The sequence below is a fragment of the Mustela nigripes genome, chromosome 6, assembly GCF_022355385.1.
Source record: "Mustela nigripes isolate SB6536 chromosome 6, MUSNIG.SB6536, whole genome shotgun sequence".
In the NCBI taxonomy this organism is placed as follows: Eukaryota; Metazoa; Chordata; class Mammalia; order Carnivora; family Mustelidae; genus Mustela; species Mustela nigripes.
In genome coordinates, this window is record NC_081562.1 from 88804569 (window position 1) to 88830130 (window position 25562).

Genomic DNA, 25562 nt, shown 5'->3' on the forward strand with positions numbered 1-25562 from the left:
TACATGAAGCCTTTTTTTTCCACTTAGGGATGGTAGATAGGCAAGAACAACAACAAACATTTTTAGTCCAAAAACTAAAAAAATTCGGTAATTCTCATGGCTCAACTAATCCAAATGGTTAAGGAGGTACCTCTCTTAACTGGAGTTGACTTTGGGCCAAAGGAAGAAGAGGAGGAAAAAGAAGTCTGGCCCCAAACTCACATCAACACGAAGCCTCAAAACACAGAGGAACCATTCATAGGCCCAAGGAAAGCTGAAGCAGAGCAACACAAATGGAAATTGAGTTAAACTCAGAAATATGCACACCAGGGGGTACTCAACACAGATCTAGTTTTTAAAATTCCCACATTGTTGTTTCTATAATCACTTTTAAGAATTCTTTAACCAAGTTAAATGGTGCCTACAGTCTGGATTATAGAGTAGCAGAACTGTTTTCTTAGCTGAACTCCATTTTCATTCTTCCGTAATTCTTAAAAGATTTTTTTTCAGCACTCTCTAAAAATATTTCCATCCTGACTAGAAGACATCTCCCAGGAACAGGGAAGGCCACTACTAATCTCAGAATTGTGTTCAAGTCAAGTAACATTAAAAGTTGCATTTATCAATTTACTTCAAGTTAGCAAAATTTAAGGAATTATTCCAAGAACATCTAGTTGGAAACGGTATCTCCAGAACCTATTAGCAATAAATAGGTCTGCCTACCCAAAAAACTGTCTGTACCCATTACTCCCCTATAAAAAAAAAAAAAAAAACTTAAGATTTTATTAAAGTACTTTATTCAGAAGAGGGGATGGAGGGGGAGAATGTAGACAGGAGTTTCAAAATAATTTTCCCATGAATTTAGAAGAGAGTCCTAAGCTTCAAGAAAAAAAAAATCTTATTTATTTAAAATACAAACAGCCTCCGATCTCACCAGAGACAGGAAATGTCATATTCCAGGGAGAGTACCCCACCCCCACCCCCACTCACCTTGGAATTTCCGGGAGCTGAGCAGTTTAGGTCAGAGCGCTGGGGTTAAAACCAGCCCCGGGTAAGATGCATGCAGTTAAGCATTGTGGCTATGGCCTCCCCTGCCTCACGAGGAAAAACAAGGATTTACATATGTGTTCTTCAGTTTGAGGGAGGAAAGAGGAAAATCTCCCTTTATACCTTCATGCAGAAGAGGTGCCCCAAAGGTAGAAGATGAATGGGGGTTCCCTCCTTTACCTACCGGATCGCCCCAGTTCTTTCTTTCCCTCTGGGCTAACAGGAGGGGCCTCCCCTCCCAGGTCTGGGGCTTGGCGGGCTGGCAGCTCCCCCGCCCCCACCCAGCTGCCTGGGAGCCACTGCGCAGCTGTCCCAGCCCGTTGCCATGGCAACTGGCAGCAGTACTAGACTAAGGGGGGGGGGTGCGGAAAGGCAAATGGAAAAGTTAAAAGGCTTAACTTTCCTTTTCAGTGAAGACTGGGTGGAGAAGTTGGAAGGTACTCTCCTAGCCTCAAAGCGAAGGCATTCAGAACTCAAGGGAATTGATTCTTGGGTTTTAAACCCCAAACCTGTGCTTATTGCTCTAAGAGCACCGGGAATTAATCAATAGCATTTTAAGGTCATCTAACAGGATTATAGCTCAACTGGAAGGGGGAGGGGAAAAGCTAGGTCGCTCTACAACAGGATCAGTACAAACCCCTCACCCCTAACCCAGCACAGCAGAAACACTTTAAGGCCTTTTCTACCATCTGTCACTGAACAGTTAATTAAAATTGCTTGGGGGAATGCGGGATAACAGAAAGGGGGGAAGGGAAGTATTTCAAAATACTCTACAACTTTCCTTCTTTGAGGGATTATTAGATACAGAAACAGAATCCAGACACTTGAAGCACTACCAAAGAACCTATCCATTGAAATTACAAGTAGAAAAAAATGTAATAAGTAGTTTTTAAAGAGGACAGCAGTCCAGCCACAACCATTATTGTTTCATTAAAACCACTTTTGGGGGGGGGGGGGCCGGTGCCTGAGTGGCTCAGTGGGTTAAGCCTTGGCCTTTGGCCGATCGGGTCATGGTCCCAGGGTCCTGGGATGGCGCCCCTCCTGGGGCTCTCTGCTCAGCGGGGGGCCTGCTTCTCCCTCTCTCTGCCTGCCTTTCTGCCTATCTGTGATCTCTGTCAAATAAATAAAATCTAAACAAAAAACAAAAAACACGTTTTGGGGTGCCTGGGTGGCTCACTCAGTCAGTTAAGCATCTGCCTTCGGCTCAGATCATGACTTCAGAGTCCTGGGATCAAGCTCTGCACAGGGCTCCCTTGCTTGGCGGGAAGTCTGCTTCTCTCTCTCCCTTTACTCCCCGCCCCTTATTCCAGCTACTACTCTCTGCTCTCTCAAATAAATAAAATGTTAAAAAAAAAAAAAAAAAACTTTCCATTAATTGTTATTGTAATATTATGAAACAAATTTTTAAATAATTACTACCCACCCAAAACATTACCATATAGTAATTTAAAACTCCATATATCAATAATCCCTAATACTTGGAAAAAAGATTGCAATAAAGAAGAGAGCTACTTAGAGATAGCAGTCCCATCAAGTTTCTTTTCTCCTGGCCCTAAAGACCATTTTGGAGAGCTCCAAAGCCTTCCCTCTGCTTTAGGATTCTGGTCTTTAAGACAGCTTTAGGCAGCTGTCATAAGAGAGTAAGAAAAAGGGACAATCAAAAGCAAAGACCCCAACTGAGGAAAAGGTGGAGAACAGTGATTATTTTAGTTATCAAACAGAAGAAATTATAGGATATGAGAGCAGACAGTTTTTAACTATAGAAGATTTCCTAAAATTTGAATATACCTGTCAGAAAAATCTCTGGGTATTAAAAGGCCTTTTTGGACTCTTCCTAACTTTTTAATACTTTTGTAGTTAAGGGATATAAAAACAATGGAAAGGAATTGGATCAGGGTTCTCACTGTGTGATCAACTTGCCATGTATGATCTCGAGTAAATAGTTTGAGACCTAACCTCAGAATCACTAAAATGGGCCAAATCCCCACTGCCTACCTCCTAGGGAAACAGTGAGTTTAAATAGAGACCAAAGAGCTGGTAAGTCCCCCAAAGAGAAGCTTTTGTAAAAATATAGGGCCAAATTCAACAGCAGGAAATATGTGACCTTCCAAATTCCTAAGCCGGTAAACCTTATCACATGCAGTAACTCCTGCAGCTCAAAATGTTAGTAGACAGCAAGAAAGAAGGGGACTATCTTTGTTAACTAGGTACGGGTATGGGTAAACTAATAAAGCTCCAGAGAACAAGGTACATTCTCTCTTAAAGGCAAAATACTTAGCTTAGTCTTACTCCCTAACACTCAGAAAAGCACTGGAAATGGCAATATAAAAAGACTAACAGTAATTCTGTGAAGAGATAAAGGAAAAAATGACAGCAACATTATTATTTTAGTGAAACCTTTCAGGAAAAAAAAAAGTGAAATCAACAAGGAAAAGGACAAAAATATTCTGGTGTCTACCCCCTTCCTAAAACATCCGGAAATAATGTCAGATCAATTTCCTCCTTTTCCCCTCTTCAAGAACTGCCTAAAGGGCACTCAGCTAAGGTCCCTTTCTCTTTGGGAAATGGGTTTTCTAACAGCTGACAAATCAAATTGGGCCTGATGCCAGAAGTCAGAGTCCAACCATAATATTCTGTAAAGAATGGCACGCAACTGTCTTGTAAATCTCTGGGACAGTCACAGATCAGAAGCTGGCAAGGATGACGACATAGTTCTGATGGAATGTGTCTTATCTTAACCTTGAAGTTACAGATCTGCTCAGGAGCAGCAGTAAGAAATGAGAAATGCACTCAGACATCGGAGGGGACATAATTTTCTTTTAGACAGTGCGACCCAGTGTATTAGGGTCAAATGAAACACAAAGCCAGACGGACAATTTAAGGGCTAGAGCCTGTACCAGATAAAGCATCAAGACTGGTGGTTCACGCTGAGCTTGAGAGAAGGGAGAGTTCGAGTATGAGAAATGAGGCATGGCTGGCAGGATGATGGAGTGATTAAGGTAGAATCCCGATACCATGACGAAGGAAGAGAGGATGAGCCTCTGAGTGCAACCCTATCCTTGTGGAAATCTCTATAGGAAGGGGTGAGCAGCTTCTCAAGTTTCTAAAGTCTTTCAGACATAACAGCTCTCAGCCCTTTTGTAACGACACAGAGTGACTCTCTGGTAAAGGCATCAACAACTACACATAGATTCTGGCAATTTAACTGCCCATCAGGACATGAGAAAAGAGCAGGCCCCACCAACCGTTCATATCAACGACACAAGGCAAATTTACCTTACAGGCCTCTGAGTGCTGGGCAAAAAATCCCCTAAACCAGGGATCTGGTGAGAAGTCAGCCTTGGAAAAACATCAAAGAGCACTGTGGTCAGGCACAGGCAGAACCCACATTCCAAGTCGATGACAGACTTCTTTAACAGATAAATCTTACGGGAGGGGGGGTGGGAAGGAAGAGGTGAGGAAGTGAAGCAGAAAGAGGACCAAAAAACTCCACTCGTTATAAAGGTTTTTAGAAAAAATATGTAAGAAACTGTAAGTCCCCAGAAGTTAGAGAAGCCATTAGAGAAAACTGGGGCAATCCAGAACAGAGGGAATGGTTAGCTATTTCCATTTGTCAATCCTGGATTCACAGAATCGCCCACATAGGGTTTCTGGGTTCTGTTTGTCCAGTTCAGGCTCTGCTCTAGTCCCTCCAGTCACTACTTGGCAATGCCAGCTGTCTTGGTGGCTTTTCTTAGATCTTGGTGTAGCACATTTTATTTTCATCACTACTTACGAGCAAAAGTATATATACAACAAAATTCTAAATCTTTCTCTGAGCTTGCTTTGTTATTTTTAAAAAAGTAATGAAGAACCAAATGGTAAACTGCCTCACTGAACCACCCACTGAACTATCTGGAGGTGGTAGTCAGGCTAAATGTCAAAACACATCATCAGTGAGCTCTCTCTTCATTTTAGAGTTTCTTTTTTCTTCCCCCACCCCAAAGATTTTATATGTACATAATCTCTACACCCAACGTGGGGCTCAAACTTACAACCCCAAGATAAAGGTCTCATGCTTTACCGACTGAGCCAACAAGGCACCCCTATTATAGAGTTCCAATATAAAATCTGTAAGCCCAGTAAGAAGGTAAAATTCTCCAGAAAGAAAGACTCCAGAAAGAGGGGAAAGGAGTGAGGGCATAGGCAAAGCTCCGTATCACATGTATGAATTAAATATGCTGCTGATGGGTGACTTCAGTTGGCCCAGGCTTGAGAAATTCCCATTTGTCCCCAAAGGGCTTTGGTAAAGTTAGTGGCTTAAGTGAAGATTTGATTGTCAGCTGCAGCACTGTCTTCAAGGCATCCTCTATATAGCCTTATTGTAATAAATAAAACAAATGAAAAGAAACCAAATTTACAGAACCGTTTTTTTTTTTTAAAGCACTTCTTTTTTTTTTTTTTAAAGATTTTATTTATTTATTTGACAGAGATCACAGGTAGGCAGAGAGGCAGGCAGAGAGAGAGGAGGAAGCAGGCTCCCTGCTGAGCAGAGAGCCTGATGCGGGACTCCATCCCAGGACCCTGAGATCATGACCTGAGCCGAAGGCAGCGGCTTAACCCACTGAGCCACCCAGGCGCCCCTACAGAACCGTTTTAATCTGGTCTGTATTCTTTGTTCTTTATGGATCTAGAAGCACCAATGATTTTAAGTTTGTAACACATTCAGCATAAAACTAAAATAACCTCCATAAAGATGTTTTCTTCCACTAGATTTATGATTTCCAAAGTATTAGCCATGTGGCATTTTAACAAAAACACGGCATAGAGATACACATTACAGCTGTCCTGGCTGTCTCAGGTTTTGTTAAATGGGCTGATAACTATCACCCCACCTCCACCAAAAGCCCATGAGCACCCAATTCAAGAGGAGTTAAAAGCTTTTTAAATGTCTATTTAAGAGACTGGATTAAGAAAGAGTTGAGGAGGAAGATTAACTGTGGTCGTTAACACCCATATCATTAACAAGCCACATATAGACAACACAAACTTTATTAATAGAAAGGAGTGTGGAGAGAGGAACTGCTCTCCGTTTGGCTAGCGCAACTCCAGTTTGTGAATCTTTAAAAATCAGGCCAAGGCACTGCCTCATCCAGTCACAGAATTATTCCGGGGCAAAGTATCCTGTTTGTTGATTATCTAAGCCTCCTGCTCCAGTGAGCAAGGGAGTAAAGGGCCTTTTGTTCTTTTAGATTAAAACATATACATTATAAATAGAGATAAAGGCTGCCTTATAAATTTTACTCAGCTGTAGTCTCCTCCAAGCTCTGATCACCATTAAAAAAAAAAAAAAGAAAAGAATGTGTACGATAGCAATTCTCAGAACTGCTTGAAGTTACCAGTCTAGTTCACTGGCATATTTGTAAGTAACACACAAATTCTTGATATCTCATTACAAGATCACAATCCCACAAAATAATTTTACATGGTATTTTTTTTTTCCTTTATTAAAATCTACTGAATTTCTTCTCTCAAGTGTCAGTCCTCTTTAAATTTAGTTAGGCCACACCTAAACCCATCACTGGGCAAGGTTAGATATGCAATTGTTCCAAGATTTATGAGAAAGTAGAATTTGGCACCACTATGGGCAAATGTCTTCCAGATGGTGCTTTCCAACAACTCTGTCCTTGTAATGTACTGAACTCCCCTTAAGGCACCACAGTCCCAGGTGGGTGTTACTCTGACACTCACTCCTCTCTTAATTAAATGGAATAAAGCATGAACTAGTAGATCCAGTCACCTTTCATGACGAACCTGGCAATTTCACCATAAATAAATCTTAAGAAAAATGGGTTATAGCAATGTTGGAGTAGTTACTATGAATCTTGGGTTCTTACATACCACTTTGGCAGAGCATATTCACAAAACATGGAAGGGTTAAAGGAGAACTGAAGTATCCACCCCCAACTAAAGTAACAGTCATATTTTTCAAACAGCCATAAAATTAAGACACGGTGCTTATCTGGCATCATCCAGCTTGCACAGATTTTGGACATCAGCAGTTTAAGGGTTACCAAGACCCCTTCAGGTTATTCTAACAAATCCTCTATTTTAAGAAAAAGCCTCTGCTATTACCAGACAATTTATACTCTCTCATAGCCTTAGTTTAGAGAAGACATTCAAGAGACATAAAAATTAATTTGCATAACCATAAACTAAAAACTCTAAAATATCTCTAATTTAACTGTTGAGATGCAATTATAATTTAAGTCAATATGCTAAAATCTGATTAATACATGCTGACAAAAAGGAGTTTTTATATAATTGGAGTTAGAAACGTATCTCAGACTATAAAACTTCATGGAGTAAAAGCATTCCTTCAACATATGGCATAATTTTGTGCTTTGCCATTACCTTGGTATATTAGCAACATGAATTATATTGAAGTCATAGCCTACAATTTAGATAAATAAAATCAAGGCAGTATTGAACTTTTTCCCATCCATGCAACAGTATCCTTGGCAGCTCCTTGGCCATCTATTATGATCCTGACCAATTTCTCTCCGTGGCAATTTAAAAGCTGTAAAAAAATACATAATGGGTGATGACAGGAGAAACAAACCCACACCAGAAATTATTGAACCTTGTAGGTCTTTGCAAGTGTCTCTATTGACATTTAAGTGTGAGTTACTATGCCACAATATCATAAAAGTGTGTTTTACACTTCAGATATATTGATAGTTAAATGCAAAGAAAGGCCACCACCAGATTAACGGCTAAAAGGGATAGCCAATCTCAGACCACCCAGCTCTTCCACTGAGCATTCTGATGTGTTCCTTAAACCAAATAAGATGTTTCTTTTTATCCAGTTCCAACTGCAATCCTAATTTAAATCCTATGCCGAAGGGATGATTAATATTGCAATTCTGATCCTCGTTCTGCCATATTTATTGAGGGCTTGATAAGTGTCAAGCATTGCATGGGCACAGAGTCTAACCCAGTCTTCAATTTAAGGGCTGAGGATTTTAAGTTTCTCCTTGAAGTCAGCACTGGTTAGTCCTGTCCCCAAAGGCTGTTACAAAAAAGCTACTGAAGGGGCAGCTTGTTAACAGTAGTAATATGAGGACTAGGAATAAAGAGATGTGGTCCTCTCCCAGTTTGATAACTTAAAGGTCAAACTAAACAGTTCAGTTCATCTTAACGGTGTTATTTGCCCTACTTATTTCATAGGTCTGCTGCAAAGGGAAGAAAAAAAACCTGGACAACACTTTTAAAAATATAAATGGGGTGTCTGGCTGCCTCAGTTGGTGGAGCATGTGACTCATGATCTCAGGGTTGAGTTTGAGCCCCACCTTGGGTGTAGAGATTAAGAACAAAAACTTGAGGACGCCTGGGTGGCTCAGTGGGTTAAGCCGCTACCTTCGGCTCAGGTCATGATCTCAGGCTCCTGGGATCGAGTCCCGCATTGGGCTCTCTGCTCAGCAGGGAGCCTGCTTCCCTCTCTGCCTACCTCTCCATCTACTTGTGATTTCTCTCTGTCAAATAAATAAATAAAATCTTTAAAAAAAAAAAAAAAAAAAAAGAATAAAATCTTGATGGGGTGCCTGGGTGGCTCAGATGGTTAGGCGTTTGCATTCAGCTCAGGTCATGATCCCAGAGTCCTGCTATCAAGCCCCAAACTGGGCTCCCTGCTCAGCGGAGAGCCTGCTTCGCCTTCTCCCTCTGCTGCTCCCATTGCTTGTGTTCCCTCTCTTGCTATCTTACTCTATCAAATGAATAAATAAAATCTCTTAAAAAAAAGAAAAAGAATAAAATCTTGGAGACTTTGTAGCTCAGTCTTTAAGCAGCTGCCTTTGGCTCAGGTCATGATCCCAGTGTCTTGGGATTGATACATCGGGCTCCCTGCTCAGTGGGGAGCCTGCTTCTCCCTCTCCCACTCCCTTTGCTTGTCTCTCCTCTCTCAAGGTCTCTATACCTCTCTGTGTCATATAAATAAATAAAATCTTAAAAAAAAAAAAAGAATAAAATCTTGGGGCGCCTCGGTGGCTCAGTTGGTTTAGCGTCTGACTCTTGATTTTGACTCAGGTCATGATCTCAGGGTCTGGGGATAGAGCCCCGAATCAGGTTCCATGCTCAGAAGGGAGTGTGCTTGAGATTCTTTCTCTTCCTCTCCCTCTGTGCTCCCCTGCCCCATAGGCTCATTCTCTATCTAGAATAAATAAATCTTCAGGAAAAAAATCTTAAATATTTATATAAATGTACACACACACAGAAATATAAGCTTGCCTGATAACAGATGATGTTAAAAATAATGAATGCTGGGGCACCTGGGTGGCTCAGTGGGTTAAAGCCTCTGCCTTTGGCTCAGGTCATGATTCCAGGGCCCTGGGATTGAGCCCCACATGGGGCTCTCTGCTTAGCAGGGAGCCTGCTTCCTCCTTTCTCTCTGCCTGCCTCTCTGCCTACTAGTAATCTGTCAAATAAATAAACTCTTTAAAAAAAAAAAAATAATGAATGCTTTGGTAATTGTTCCTCTCTCACCTATTTTCTGGAAGAGTTTGTAGAATTGATATTACCTCTTCCTTAAAGGAAGGGGGATGGGGGGAAGGTCTGGTGAAACCTGCCAGTGAAGCCATTCAAACCTGGAGCTTTCACTGGCGGGGAACACTTTCAACTACAAATGTTACTTCTTTAATAAATATGGAGCTAGTGAGGTTCTGTATTTCTTCTGAAGTGAACTTTGGCAGTTTACTTTTCAAGGACATGATTCAATTCATCTAAGACACTGAATGCACTGGCATAATTGTTCATAATAGTCCCTTAGTACTTTTTCACTGTCTCTAGGATCGGTAGTGATATTCCTTCTCTTATTCCTGATATTGGTCATTTGTGTCTCCTCCCCACCCCCAATCAGACTTGCTTGGTTTATTAATTTTATTGATCTTTTCCAAAACCAACTTTCGAAAGTTGCTCAAGTTTCCCAGGCTCCTGGGGTTGAGCCCCACATCTGGCTCCCTGTTGAACAGGGAGCCTGCTTCTCCCTCTCCCACTGTCCCTGCTTGTGTTCCCTCACTGTTTCTCTCTGTCAAATAAATAAATAAAATCTTTTAAAAAATTAAAAATAAATTTTAAAAAAACCCAACTTTGATTTTCATTGATTTTCTCTATTTTTGTTTTATACTTTACCAACTACCTTCTGTTTTTATCTTTAGTATTTTCTTTCTTCTGCTTAATTTGAATTTAACTTACTCTTTTTTCCCTAGGTTCTTAAGGTAGAAATGTAGGTCACTGACTAGATCTTTCTGCTTTTTATCTGAAGCATTTAATACTATAAAATTCCCTTTAAGCATTGTCTTAGTTATATCCCACAAATTTTAAGGTCATGTCATCGTTTTTATTCAGTTCAAAATCTTTCCTAATTTTGTGATGTCTTTGATCCATGGGTTACTTAGAAGCATGTTAATATAGTTATAATGTATATATTTCAATTCCACTGTTTTTCTTTCATTTATTTTCAAGTTTTATTATTAGTTATGTAAAATTTAGGGTTCTTGTGTCTTCGTGATGAATTGATCCCTTTATCATCTAATCAGGCTTTGGCTATCTGCCCTACCTACCTCATGTCTGTTAGGGGAAAAAAACAAGAAAAAAACTCTTTGGAAAGTATACGGCAAACAGAAGGTAAGATATCTGATAACAGAGGAAGTTAAAATAACTTTTTAATAAATTTTCTGAACTATCTGTAAGTTATATCTATGCTTGTCTCCAAGTACTCATATAAATGCAGTTTGCCAATGTTTTATCAGATCCCTAGATATAATTTATTGTTGTGAAATACTGAACAAATTAGCAGTATATTACCCTCCACAACTCCCTGTGAGGTAAGTGAGTCTTACTGATTTAGGGATGAGAAAGAAGGTACATGGAGTTCAAGGATCTGTCGCAGAAACCAAACCTAAGATAGATTTCCCAGCCTGTTGGTTGACCTCTTTAGCAGGGCACTTTATTCCGACATAATTATGCCTGCTGACTCAGATATGAACTTGCTTTATTCTAAGAAATGAAGATTATAATCAGAGAAAAACTTGAATTCAATTTGGTTCCTCCTCCTCTCCATGTAATAATAAGAGTGTACTAAAAATTTGACCTTTGAATAGTGCCTTCAACAACACCATCTCAATCCCACATTTTCTAAGTGTTGTTTCTAGCAATGAAGTATGATCGAACAGGCACTCAGTTAAGTCTGAAGAGTATGACTGCATGTGAAAAACTGTAGAACCAGCTTCACTATCTAGTTTCATGAAGAAAAATCTGTCAGTGTTTTTGACAAACTACTCTTCCTGGAAAGGAAATCCAGACTATACAGTCCACAGCCTCAGTAGGATGAGTGTGAAAAATGGCCCAACCTGTCCATTAATACCTTATTTTTGAAAACCACACACAATTAACAAATTTGTTACCTTATGTTAATACCCCAAGGATTTGACAGCCAACCAACAAGTCAATCATCTATCCCTCAAATCCTAGGCAAAGGCCTCCACTGGCCCAAAATACTAGAATGAGTTCTTTGCTCACATTTAAAATCACTGGCTTCAAAAAACAAACTCCAAGACAATTCAGGAGTCATTTCATCAAAGTCTTTGGTCTAGAAAGCTATTGGCAATCACCTATCCAATTCTTTCCATGTAAGATGAAGAAACTAGGGACCAAGGAGGGCAAATGGCTCAACCAAGGTTATATCAGTAGTTAATGACAGAAGAGGGAAAAGAATCTAGGTTTCCTGAGCTTTTTTTCCCACTTGCCTCTCATTTTTCAAATAACTTTTTATTGGAGCACCTAGGTGACTCAATCGGTTAAGCGTCCAACTCTTAATTTCAGCTCAGGTCATGATCTCAGGGTAGTGAGATAGAGCCCAGGGTCAGGTTCCACGATGGGTATGAAACTGCTTAAGATTCTCTCTCTCCCTTGCCCCTCTTCTCTCTCAAAAATAAATAAGTAACTTTTTCTTGGGGTGTGTGTGTGGCTCAATCATGTCTCCGGCTCAGGTCTTGATCCTGGGGTTGTGGGATCAAGCCCCACATCCAGCTCCAGCCTGCTTCTCCCTCTCCCTCTCCCACTAACCCCTGCTTGTGTGTGCCCTAGTGGAGTAAGTAAAATAAAATCTTTAAAAATAATTTTTTCTTGGGGCACCTGGGTGGCTCAGTGGGTTAAAACCTCTGCCTTCAGCTCAGGTCATGATCCCAGGGTCCTGGGATAGAGCCCTGCATCGGGCTCTCTGCTCAGCAAGGGGCCTGCTTCCCCCCCACCCCCTCCCCCCACCTGCTACTCTGCCTACTGTGATCTCTGTCTGTCAAATAAATAAAATCTTTTAAAAAATAATAATTTTTTCTTGAAACCAAAAAGACAAATCACTTAAAGAACTTTTTCCTTATTTTAGAAAATTTTACTTATTGGAGAGAAGGAAAGTGTGAGCACACAGTGCACAAGTGGACATGAGCTAGAGGGAGAGAATCTGAAACAGATTCCCACTCAGGACTCCTTCACAAGACTCCAGATCATGAAAACCAGGAGTCGGCAGTCTAACCAACTGACTAAGCCAGCCAAGTGCCCTATAACTTTTTATTTTGTGAACTAGGTAAAATTTATGGATAAGGGTTAGAGAACTAGGGTGTAGTGGCCTGCATGGTGCCCCCCACAAAAGATATCCAAGTCCTAATCTCTTGAAATTATGAACATTACTTTATATGGCAAAAGATGCGAAAGGAAAAATGTATCCTAGAGTTATCTGGTTGGCCCTTAAACACAATCACATCCATCCTTGTGACAGGCAGAGACACAGAGAAAACAAAGAAGAGGTGAGGCTGACAGCCACCAGAAGCTGGAAGAGGCAATTAAGGGACTCTACTTTAGGGCCTCCAGAGGGGGCTCAACACCTTTATTACAGACTTCTGACCTCCAGAATTTTAAGTATAAATACCTGTTGTTTGAAGCCATTAAGTCTGCAGTAATTTGGGCTAGCAGCCACAGGAGACTATTACACAGGGGACATAAAATTTTTTAAAAATCATAAACTGGATATATATAAACCCAATTACTGATCCAAAAAGAATTGTACTTCAAGTAACCCAAAGAATGTCTAAAACCTTTAAATCCCTCATTTCAAAGGGTAAACTGAGGCAAACAGAGAATGTAACTTACCCCACAAAATACTGGCAGATCAGGAAGACAAACTCCGCAAGGTCTAATATTTACATAGCTGCTAACAAGAACAGTGTAGGTTTTTCCCCAAACATGTTAGCTGATAGAGCTCCTGGACAGACTAAACATAGGCACCAGTTGTCACTGTGGGTGTTCTGCCAACACAAGTGTAAAGTTGTCATCAGAAATGAATATGTGGCTTCGAGTAGCTTACAGAAATTCAACAAAGCTGTATCTTGGATTCTGCACAAGCCAACTCTTCTCAGGATGACCTGGACTCTTTCCCATTAGTACAATGATCAGCTAAAAGGCATCCTTTATAAGGAGGAAAGGAAAATCAAACTTTATGTCAGAGAAAAAAGATTTAATTGCTCAGAATTCAAGTTCATGAATAATGTGTAAATAGCAGCCATACTGAGTCAGTTACAAGTGGTATCTCACATTGTAATTTACTACTTTTTTTTTTTTTTAAGATCTTTATTTATTTATTTGACAGAGGGAGAAGGGAGAGAAAGGGAGACAGCAAGAACAAGCAAGGGGAATGGCAGGCAAAGGAGAAGCAGGCTCCCATCTTAGTAAGGAGCCCAATGTGGGGCTCGATACCAGGAAACTGGGATCATGACCTGCGCCAAAGGCAGCCGCTTAAATGACTGAGCTACCCAGGAGCCCCTGTAATCTACTACTTCTAAAATCAATATCCACAGCACACAGCTTTAATCCAATTTCACGTAAGGTAACTGAAAATAAAAACAGACAAAGCAAGGGGTGCCTGGGTGGCTCAGTGGGTTAAAGCCTCTGCCTTCGGCTCAGGTCATGATCCCAGGGTTCTGGGATCGAACCCTCCGTCGGGCTCTCTGCTCAGCAGGTAGCCTGTTTCCTCCCCTCTCTCTGCCTGCCTCTCTGCCTACCTATGATCTGTCAAATAAATAAATATTAAAAAAAAAAAAAAACTACCAAAACCTTCCCAGATATATAAAAATCCAGCCACTGCAGAGTAATGTTCTCTTTTTCCTTTTTTGCCCCAACCATTATCCTGCTCACCTACTATCCAGATAGCTGTCTTACTGGTTTTCAGACAGACCAGTGAAGATGTGTTATGTTCCCTTTTAGTAAACACTAATCCTTTTAGGTTTGGCAGTAATAATATATCCTTTAAAAAAAAAAAAAAAAAGACTTTACTTATTCATTTGAGAGAGAGAGAGAGAGAGAACATGAGCAGGGGAGAGAGGAAGGAAGAGGGGAAAGCACACTCAGCAGGGAGCCTGATGTGGGGCTCAATCCCAGGACCCCAGGATCACAACATGAGCTGAAGACAATCTGAGCTACCCACGTGTCCCAGCAATTATATAATATATCCTTAAGTTGTAAGCACAAGTACTTGAAATTTAATTTTGTAACAAAGGCTAAACATCTGGTCTTGTTAACAGACCAGTATAAATGAACCAAACCAGGTTCTCCAAAGGCAAGTCAGTCAGTCCAAACTTAAGATTTTCAATATACCTGGGTAGCTCAGTCAGTTAAGCATTCAACTTCTGATTTTGGCTCCGGTCATGATCTCAGGGTCCTGGGATTGAGCCCCGCATCTGGATCTAAGAATTCTCTCCCTCTCCTACTCTCTGCCCCCACCAGCCCCTGGCTCCTGCACACAAGCGTGCACATTCTCCCTCTCTCTCAAATACAGTAAATCTTTTTTTTTCTTTTTAAGATTATTTATTTCACAGAGAGAGAAAGATCACAAGTAGGCAGTGAGGCAGACTAGGGGTGAGGGGAAGCAGGCTCCCTGCTGAGCAGAGAGCCTGATGCAGGGTTCAATCCCAGGCTTGATCCCAGGACCCCGAGATCATGACCTGAGCTGAAGGCAGAGGCTTAACCCACTGAGCCACCCACGCACCTCTCAAATAAAGTAAATCTTAAGGGGAAAAAAAAAAGTTTTCAATGTGATAGTCTCAGAATATCAATGAAAAATTAACCCACTAAAATTTCCCTACCAGAGAGAAATGTTCATCAGACCTATTAACTCTTAACGCTGTAAGAGAATTCACAAAAAAGCAATGTGTACTTGCATACCATAGTAAACCAAGAAGCTTATGTTGAAATCTTTCAAATTAAAATAATCAAATAAAGGGTCATGGTTAATTTGTTTATAAATCCAAGGAGCTTGGGCTAGAGATGGGTGGAATCCATTCAGAGTACTCTAAGACAACATGATTTACCTATTCTTCAGATCAGTTTTCTTTTTTCCCCTATCTGTGGTCTAAACACAGCCACGAAACCACCAAAAACTGACCTGCATTTTTAAAAAAATGAAAGTGTACTGTAGATGAGAAAGTACCAGACTGCTTTGCACATATATTCATATAGTGAAACTTATTTCCATATGTGTACGGGGTCAATGTAAATGTGTATCTTAGCAAGGGTCAAGATCAAAAGTCTGAGACACATTTATCCAAAAGAATTCCAGGAAAGGAAAGGCTTAAAGGAGGAGAAAATCTAATAAGCATCTAATGCAAAGTCCACCTCTGTCCAAAACACATTTGCCATTATTTTAGGCAGCCAAACAAACACAGGATGCAATCATGTTTAGAGTGCAAGAAATGGTAAAAACTTAATTAAATTCTCCTTTTATCCAATGGAGTGATGATCTCTCTACTTCTGAAGAGATAACCGTTAGGTAGTGATCCATTTATCAAAGGCTACTTCCTAGACACTTCACCCATCTTCTCCCTCCAATTTCCAATTACTAAAATAAAAGATTTTGACAAGATAATCAACTCCAGTATCTGTCATGTTATTTATTTTTATAAGTTTATTTAAGTAATTTCTACACCCAATGTGGGGCTTAAACCTATGACCCAGAAATCAAGAATCACATGTTCCTTCACTGAGCCATGCAGGAACCCCCAGCATCTGTCACTTTAAATCAATGGTTTTCTTCTCTCTCTCTCTCTCTCTCTTTTTAGTAATCTCCACACCCAACGTGAAGCTTGAAGTCACCACCCTGAGATCAAGAGTCACATGCTCCCCCAACCAAGCCAGCCAAGCGCCCCTACATCAATAGTTTTCGAGTGATTTTGCACCACCACCACTGACACCCCGAGGGCATCTGGCAACGTGTAGAGGCATTCTAATAAGTCACAAATGGGGGTGAGGGAAGAGGTGAGAGGCATATATTAGCTCAAAACATCAATAATGCTGCAAGAAACCCTATAGATCAAGATTGTATTCCTTTTGAACCTAAATATATTAGGGACAAATAACCTTAATCTAGAGTCCTTTAGTTCTTATAAACTCAGCAGAAGCAGCTGCATTATTAGCATACCTACAAACAGTTTTTAATGATACGAAACTGATTTGTCCTCTTGCAAGTGTCAGAGATCACAGAAATCTCTCCTCTGTTCATTTTAAGAGCAAGTAAAATTAACTTTTTGTACAATGTCACAAAGGTCTGTAATCAGAAGTATACTTCATATATAGTTGAACTTACAGTATTTAAACATTTTTCTATTAACTTTAAGTCAGTGAACAAGAGAGCAATTTAGGTTCTGACAAAACCATCATGTAATGAAAATTTCTTTATTTTTATAAAACATCTTCAAATCAGCTCAGTGGTTGTTACCAACAGGTGATTACAATGTCTGTAAAACACTTTGAAGGAAATATAATCAAGGCAATGGAATAATCCAGGTGATGGCTGACTCCTCCTGTCCCTACCACCCTAAATACCACCCTTGTTAAGCAACTTATCAAAATTAAGGCATCCTTAAAGGAAGGGCAGAAAGAAGGCTTAGAAACTCTCTTTAAAGGTGTAAAGATATACATAGGGGGAAAGTTCCTCAAAGAAGAGACTAAGATAAAAGCATTGAGACACAAATATTGCTTATAAAGTCCTTAGCACAATGTCTCCCTAGCAGGTACTAAATACACACAAAAAAATTATCTTTAAAAATTTGTATTTTTATCCAGAGGATCACCTTAGTTCTTTGGAAAAACAGCACCTTCTCCAGGTGTAAGGATAAAAGAGAATATGAGAAGCAGGTGATTATGACTGGAAACACAAAAACTGACTTTTTCATTTTTAGACACAAATTACAATCCCTGAAAGACTTAAACATTAGAGATCCAACGTCCTAGATCTCAGTCTCTCCCTAAAGATAACACACTTTAGTGTGTAGACTTCCAAAACTTTTTCTATGGATTTACAAATATCTATTTGTCCGTAGAAACATGCATCATTATGTATTTTTTTCTTGGGCGCCTTTCCACGACACTAGAGATTTATCCTTTTGGTTCAAACATTGCAAGTCAGTCGTCCTAAAGAAGTGAGTTCCCAAAGACATATCCTGCCCCTCTCTAAACCAAAAAACTGAGGGTTGCTGGATGATGCACAATGGGGGAGTGTATGTGCTATGACGAGTGCTGTGAATTGTTTAAGACTGATGAATCACACACCTGTATCCCTGAAACAAATACATTATATGTAAATTAAAAAAAAAAAAACCTAAAAAGTGTGAAGTGGTGAGAAGTAACGATATGGGGGGGGATGCCAAATTCGAAGCAACACAGGAGCAAACTTATAGTTTCCCTACCAGAAAGCTATGTGGATGGGAGCCTAAAGACTTTGTTAGAGAAGTCACTGTGAATAAAATACGTGCCCGCCGCGCCATCACAGACATTGAATCCTCGTCACAACCCCAAATTTAAGACCTTCCTCTTCTAGAACGCTGATTGGACGACCTGCGCGAGCGCTTTCCGTAGGGTACCCGCCTACTGGCTCCAAATTTGGTCCATCCATTTAGCCGCCCGACTCCTGCATTCCCCATTGGAGTCAACCCGCTGCCTCTTGGAGGAGCCCAACCTACCGCGCGCTCCGTGCTCATTGGCTTAGGGAGACGCTGCTCAGGAGCGGAAAACCCGCCTCCCACATTCCGATGGCCCAAGGACCGATCAGTCGGCAGCTAAAAGTAGAGCCAATTGGCCCATACAGAAGCCAGTCAAACTCTCCGACTGCAACGCTCCACAGAACTTACAGGAATAAAACATCCCGCCCCTGTTCTTCCATTGGTTGGCCGAACCCACCGCTCCCCCTTCACTAGCCCCCACCCCGCGGTCCATTCATTTCACACAATAACGGACCCAATTGGAATCAGTTCAAGACCTAGTATGGGTAGGCAAGACTATCCGCCACTTACCCGGAATCGAGACCGATCACTCACGCTAATGTCTTCCCTGATCCTCTGTGGTGAGGCCGGACCACAAGACACCACGGCCGCCGCCTTCTGCGCAACGCCAACCGCCCGCCAAAACGGATCCTTCCTTGCGCCTGCGCGACCAATCCTGGGACTGAACCCTTTCTCCGCCCATTACGCCTGCGCAAAACGAGGCACAACTCCCGCCACTACGCAGGCGCTGTAGATTCGCCGCCGTCTCCCGCCCGCCATTTCACGTGCTCCAAGCGCCAAGCGGAACTTCTTAATGCGCCTGCGTAAACTCGCCATTTTACTACACATGCGCTCAGCAGGCGGTCTTTGCAAAAAAAAAAAAAAAAAGTCACCTGATAACTTCTTTCCTAATACATAGTATTAACCGTGCTTTGTCAAGTGAGTTGAACGTAATTTCGGGCCATGAAGGATTAAAAATTTACTTAAATACTTTAGGTACATTCAAATATGAATGATTGGTTGGCGAGCCAATCACACTAGTTAAGGGTAATATTACTCGGGAACCAATGGCCTCTAAGGGGTGGAGACTACGTAGAACGCCCAAACGGATGACGTTAAACAGCAATGCGGGACTACAGACCAATAGCAAGGGGAAGCTATTGTAAATATCCAATCAGAGATACTCAGGGGCGGAGTCTACCAATGCCTAAAGCGAGGAGGCGGGATAAAAAAGCGAGGCCGAAGGTAGGCTGGCAGATACGTTCGTTAGGTTACTCCTTTCTGCCTGTGGACGCCGCCGAGTAAGCATCGTTAAAGTCTCCCCTCCCACCGCCGTCATGTCTAAGTCAGAGGTGAGTAACACGCTGTCTCCAATCTCATTTTCTTCCTCGCTCCCTCCTGAGTTCTGTAGGATGTAGCCTCGTTGGGTTGCTCGCGCCAGCTCCTGCGGCAGTTCTTCGGTTTCTGCCAGGGCCTACCCCTCCCAAAGTTCAGGTCGCCATTTTGTCCTCGTCGTCGCCATGAGGCCGCCGTCCTGCAACATTTGGTTATCACGCCAGGCTTGCCCCTCCTGGCAAAACAGTTAGGCACATTCGATTGGTTTTGTTTTACCTCGTCACAGGGGGCGAGTTTTCTAAAGAACAGCTATAGTTCCTTGCTGGTTATGTATTTTTTAGCCTAGTCCTTTTGTTGCGCGTGCGTCGGAGGGACAGTAGAGACGCATGCGCTCGTGGTTCCCAGCCCCCACATACGTCTCCACTAATGGGGAGAAGCACGTGGCTTGCTGTGACCCGAAGGAACAATAAGGGCTACGTAACGTTGCTGCCTAGTTTTGCGGTTCCTAACTGAAAAGTGTCTAGCGTTATAGCCCATATGTAACGAGTTTTTCCCCTGCTGCTAGTCTCCCAAAGAGCCTGAACAGCTGCGGAAGCTCTTCATCGGAGGTCTGAGCTTTGAAACAACCGATGAGAGTCTGAGGAGCCATTTTGAGCAATGGGGAACACTTACGGACTGTGTGGTAAGACTTGGGAGAGACAAAAGGCCAGTAGAACTAGTCGGTTTACTTGGATTATTTTGTTGTTTAAGTACTGTGCTTATGAAGATTGTTAACAGGATTGTGGTTGAAAATAATTTGGCAAGGGAAGGTGTGGTTTTACTTAATTAGAAGGTACTAGTTAATTTAGATTAGACGGGTAGTGGGAAACGGGAGGACTTTGCATAAAGGGCTGAAAGAATTTATTACGTTACCCGGGATAGAAATGACCAGGGGTTCTGGGGTTTTACTGTGTGTTAAATGAGTTAACATTTCAGGTAATGAGAGATCCGAACACCAAGCGCTCCAGAGGCTTTGGGTTTGTCACCTATGCCACTGTGGAGGAGGTGGATGCAGCCATGAATGCAAGGCCACACAAGGTGGATGGAAGAGTTGTGGAACCAAAGAGGGCTGTCTCAAGAGAAGTGAGTGATACTTTTTCCTGCCTCTAACAATTTAGAAGTGTGTCACTAAGTGCATTTCCCATTTGGGGTTCTTAACACACTTTAGTGATCTTTGTTAAGGATGCTTTTGCTGATACAAGAAACTTAATTGGGCTTTCTCTATTAGGATTCTCAAAGACCTGGTGCCCACTTAACTGTGAAAAAGATTTTTGTTGGTGGCATTAAAGAAGACACTGAAGAACATCATCTAAGAGATTATTTCGAACAGTATGGGAAAATCGAAGTGATTGAGATCATGACTGACCGAGGCAGTGGCAAAAAGAGGGGTTTTGCTTTTGTAACATTTGATGACCATGATTCTGTAGACAAGATTGTCAGTAAGTATCAGGGGCATGCTCTTTGCTAGGGGTTCTGAAGTCCACATTCTGTTCAAAGCCCTGAGATCGTGTTTTCTCGGTAATTTTTTAGTTCAAAAATACCATACTGTGAATGGCCACAACTGTGAAGTAAGGAAAGCGCTCTCTAAGCAAGAGATGGCTAGTGCTTCATCCAGCCAAAGAGGTGGGTTTATTTGATAATTTTTACAGACAGCTAAATAATTATAATCTGTATAACTTAACCTTTAAAACTTATCTTTAAAGGTCGAAGTGGTTCTGGAAACTTTGGTGGTGGTCGTGGAGGTGGTTTTGGTGGGAATGACAACTTTGGTCGCGGAGGAAACTTCAGTGGTCGAGGTATGTGTGGTTATAGTTTACCACTAAATTAATAGTGAGCCTTGTGGTTCAGTTATCCCTAAAGTTAAATTTTATCTAAGTGTAGTTCTGGCTTCTCAACTAACCAGAAGGTTAAATCTTGAGTATAAAATTAAGGGCATAAATTGTGTATAATTTATATACTTTAAAAAGTAGTTTAAAATTCTGTTTTGTTTTTTTTTCCAGGTGGCTTTGGTGGCAGTCGAGGTGGTGGTGGATATGGTGGCAGTGGGGATGGCTATAACGGATTTGGTAATGATGGTAAGTTTAAGGAGTATATAGGTGAACTTTCGTTTGGCAACCTTTAGACTAGGTTAGTAAACTAGTGCATGATAAGCTTAGCTCTGATAACAAACAGCATGCGGTGTGCAGGCTTTTAGGCATTACGTTTGCACAGGTTTTGATTGTTGAATACTTTTGTCTTATTGAGAAGAATTGTATTCTTGTAGGTGGTTATGGAGGAGGCGGCCCTGGTTACTCTGGAGGAAGCAGAGGCTATGGAAGTGGTGGACAGGGTTATGGAAACCAGGGCAGTGGCTATGGCGGGAGTGGCAGCTATGACAGCTATAACAACGGAGGAGGCGGAGGCGGCTATGGCGGTGGTAGTGGTAGGTATCCAGTGATCCAAGTACTTGGTGCAACAGCTAGATTAGCCCTTTAGAGTTTACGCCCATAAGGGGATTTGATGCTCTTAAAAGCATTATGTGGTACAGTGCATGGTATTCTTTTTTAATGGGCTTGCTAATGCTACCTCCTCCTAGCTTTAAGCTGGGGCCGCCTCACTCCCAAGATAGATAGATGGTTAAGTGGATAGCGGTGTCTTTAATCAGAATTAGATTAGCTTCTAGCAGGATTTAATATTTCAACTCCTTTGGGATCTTAGGCACTTAGTTGATATATCCAGCATGTGTTTGTAGTGCCCTTGATGGGTAGTAGCCTTCAAAGGCTCTAGACCATCTGTTAACCCCATGGTAAGTTGGGTAAACCTTCTTAAAGTGTAGTGGATTACTCAGCTGAGTGCCTTGCCCAGAAAAGGAGGAAACAGATAATCGAATGTTGGAGTCATCAGTTTGGGAGGAAGGCAAGCAGAACATGCAGCTTTTTTGGCTCTGAGGACTAAATAGAATTCACAATTGCCATCTTCAGTAGCATATAAAGGCCCTCTTCTCATTCCTAGGAAGCAACTTTGGAGGTGGCGGAAGCTATAATGATTTTGGCAATTACAACAATCAATCCTCAAATTTTGGACCCATGAAAGGAGGCAATTTTGGAGGCAGAAGCTCTGGCCCTTATGGTGGTGGAGGCCAATACTTCGCCAAACCACGAAACCAAGGTATCGTATATATGCAGTGTTGGAAGTGCTAGTTACCTGTAGCTGGTTCTAGCAAAAAAATACTAATTTTTAGGTAATGTTTGTATAGTAGTGAAACACTGACAATTCAAAGCTTTTAGGTATATGCAGTCAAATTGGGAAAGTCAAGTGAGCTCAAACTCTGGAAAATATGGACATCCATTGCCCCCAGTATAAAAAATTTTGTTGGCACTTCCAAAGATTAACAGGGACATACTCTCTTCTTAGGTGGCTATGGTGGTTCCAGCAGCAGCAGCAGCTATGGCAGTGGCAGAAGGTTTTAATTACTGCCAGGTAAGTAAACAACTTTTTATCTTACAAGTTAATTTTTGTAAATGATAATGAACCCAGTAACCCTAATGTAGCTGAGCAGTGCAAAGTAGTTAACATTATAATTGCAGTAAAATTTTGAATATTAAGTTAATATTCAGATCAGCAAAATTTGTGGGAAACAAAAACTTGCTATTGGATTGTAGCCTTGAGTCTTAATATGTTTAGATTAACAACTTTATTCCATATTGTTCAACAGGAAACAAAGCTTAGCAGGAGAGGAGAGCCAGAGAAGTGACAGGGAAGCTACAGGTTACAACAGATTTGTGAACTCAGCCAAGCACAGTGGTGGCAGGGCCTAGCTGCTACAAAGAAGACATGTTTTAGACAATACTCATGTGTATGGGCAAAAAAACTCGAGGACTGTATTTGTGACTAATTGTATAACAGGTTATTTTAGTTTCTGTTCTGTGGAAAGTGTAAAGCATTCCAACAAAGGGTTTTAATGTAGATTTTTTTTTTTTTTTTTTTGCACCCATGCTGTTGATTGCTAAATGTAATAGTCTGATCATGACGCTGAATAAATGTGTCTTTTTTTTAAATGTGCTGTGTAAAGTTAGTCTACTCTGAAGCCATCTTGGTATACTACCCCAACAGTGTGAAGTTAGAATTCCTTCAGGGTGATGCCAGGTTCCATTCAAAATTTATTTGCAAACTGCTTGGGCACAGAAGCCATTGTCTCCACAAACCTTGGTGTAGTTGAACTGACAGTTGATGTGTTGTGACCTGGAGTTCACCATTAAAAGGTCACCCAAGCAAAGTCCTGGAGTTTATTTGGTTATTAATATGATTGTTGGCACATCCTATGCAATATATCTAAATTGAATTATGGTATCAGATAAAATTATAGATGGGATTAAAGCTTGTGTATCATCCATTATCATGTGTAATCAATAAACGATTTAATATTCTCTTGAATGGAATGACAACTGTATGGATTTGGGACTGGCAGAGCTTTGGACTTCCCTACCCACTACCCCTCATAATGTTGAATGCTTCTATCACAATTCAAGTTCAAAACTCTGCCAGAGAATAGAAACCAGCTGCTGGCTAATGCCACCCCATAAGTCCACAGATTAGAAGTGTTTGGGAGACCTTTTTAAACTGACCAGCACCAGTAAGAATATCTTATTTTTAATACAAAAACAGGCTTACATTAAAGGAAAACAGCAGTTTTACTTGGTTCTGGTGGGTGGGTCCCTAATAGAGGTTTATAGATTAACCATACTATTGAATCTGTTTGGACATTAAAATTATGGAGATGGTGAGGAACCTTATTATATTCATGTTAACTGCAGTTTTCCTTTAAATATGGTACATCACACAACCATCCTAAAATGTTAATTGTATAGAAAATGATTTTTATTTAAAGCCTTTTACAGTTACTTAATATCCAATCATTGTTATTTGTTACATAGGTTCTTTTGAGCCCTCCCTTGGTACCCTCAATTTCAGTGCCATTGTACCTGGTAGCATAGAGAATTGTTTATCACTAGGACTGTGTATTCCATCCCGTGGGTGTGTTACTTGGAAGTTTGGGGAGGCGGGTGGGGGGGGTGGAGGGGAGGCGGGTGGGAAAGCATGGTTGATAGTTCCATGAGTTTGATATTGGCTGAGTTTGCAATGGCAGGTGGAACCTTAACTATTGAGGGAGTTTGCAGATACCTCAGGATTCGTGACAATGCCTTGTAAAGATCCAGGAGAGATGTTCAGCTACTAGGAACTGCTAGCAAGTATAGCGCGAATGGCTCCGAGCTCAGACACTCTACAGCTGAGAGTAGACACTTGTGGTATGTGGAGTACAGATAAGCCAGGGGCAGGCCACGGAGGGAGTGAAGTTTCAGTGACCATCGCAAGAAAGGAGGCAGACAAGAGTAAGGCACACCTGACTCTTAGGACTAGCAGTCAGAACCAGGAGGAAAGGTTTTATTGCTATGCTGGTAGGTAAGAACAGATTTTACTTCCATCCATATAGTGTTACCTAAAATCCAGTTTTCTGTTATATTTTTCTTAATGTATTGAGCCAATACTAGTCCAGTTAAGCTGAACTTGGTTTTTCTGGAGATCAATTGCTTTAAATTGACACCCTAGACTTGGCTCCCAAATGAAGGAAGTAAACACTAATTCTTCTATGACAATATATTTTTGCCCTTTAATTTTAATTTATTTCATGCCTTCCTTTAATCCATTTCCTTAAAACAATGGCTCAAAGTAATGCATTAGAATCTTCCCCAAAACATGGTGGGAGGGAGGGTGGACCATTAATTTTGGCGGGTGGGGGGATTTACCCGGAGTTGGGACTTGGTCTCAGAAAAGCTAGTTCTAAAGGTTGTTTACTTTTCTAGGGAGGAGTCTGCTACTCCAGGCTAATCAACTCTCTTTAAAAAAACAAAACAAAAAAAAATACAAAAAAAAATACAAAAAAAATCAGAAACTCATCTGTCCAAATTTATGGCTAAAAGGTAAGCTTTTTATGAACTTAATCAGCAAAAGTGCTTGGTATTACCAAAGTAGAGAATGACAAGCTGCCTAAGAACAAAAAAAAAAAAATGGGATCTCATAGTCTACCATTTTGCCCACAAAATACCTAAAGCGGTTGAATTCCCAGTAAACAGAATGAGTAATTGGCAGAATCTTTCAAGTGCATATGTAAACACTTCATAACTTTTTCTTTCTTTCTCTCTTGCAGCAACATCCTTCTTTAATGAGGACAACCTTTATCTGAGCCACTGCCCCTCATTTTCACTGCCATGGGGTTATTAGCTGCTATGCAGCTTGAATTAATCATTCAGTTTTATGAATGGACTTTTTAATAAAATGCTTTTAACTTGG

The 25562-nt window shown here is 41.0% G+C and overlaps 2 protein-coding genes across 7 annotated transcripts in view; one reads left to right on the forward strand and one right to left on the reverse strand.

Moving 5' to 3' along the window:
* CBX5 (chromobox 5) overlaps positions 1-18553 on the reverse strand; it is a 37578-nt gene extending 19025 nt beyond the window's left edge. The window contains exon 1 of one of the 4 annotated variants that reach the window (XM_059403311.1): positions 18393-18553. The gene's annotated coding sequence lies outside the window, so the exon portion shown is untranslated. Of the gene's footprint in view, positions 1-969; positions 1171-1210; positions 1316-18392 lie in introns of those variants that run through there. The other 3 variants (XM_059403308.1, XM_059403309.1, XM_059403310.1) reach the window with 3 other exon arrangements.
* Positions 18554-19106: 553 nt separating this feature from the next.
* HNRNPA1 (heterogeneous nuclear ribonucleoprotein A1) lies at positions 19107-25562 on the forward strand. 3 transcript variants are annotated; one of them, XR_009404845.1, is made up of 12 exons: positions 19107-19213; positions 19762-19878; positions 20172-20318; positions 20464-20674; positions 20766-20858; positions 20939-21031; positions 21236-21310; positions 21499-21657; positions 22227-22382; positions 22629-22694; positions 25076-25192; positions 25420-25562. XR_009404845.1 is itself a non-coding variant. In XM_059403312.1 (11 exons), exons 1-10 carry the CDS (start codon positions 19199-19201, stop codon positions 22682-22684), a joined length of 1122 nt encoding a protein of 373 aa, XP_059259295.1. In that variant the 5' UTR covers positions 19107-19198; the 3' UTR covers positions 22685-22694; positions 22930-23641. The 3 variants fall into 3 exon arrangements, 1 of the variants encoding a protein (XP_059259295.1); XR_009404846.1 differs by lacking the exon at positions 21499-21657; XM_059403312.1 differs by lacking the exons at positions 25076-25192; positions 25420-25562 and adding an exon at positions 22930-23641.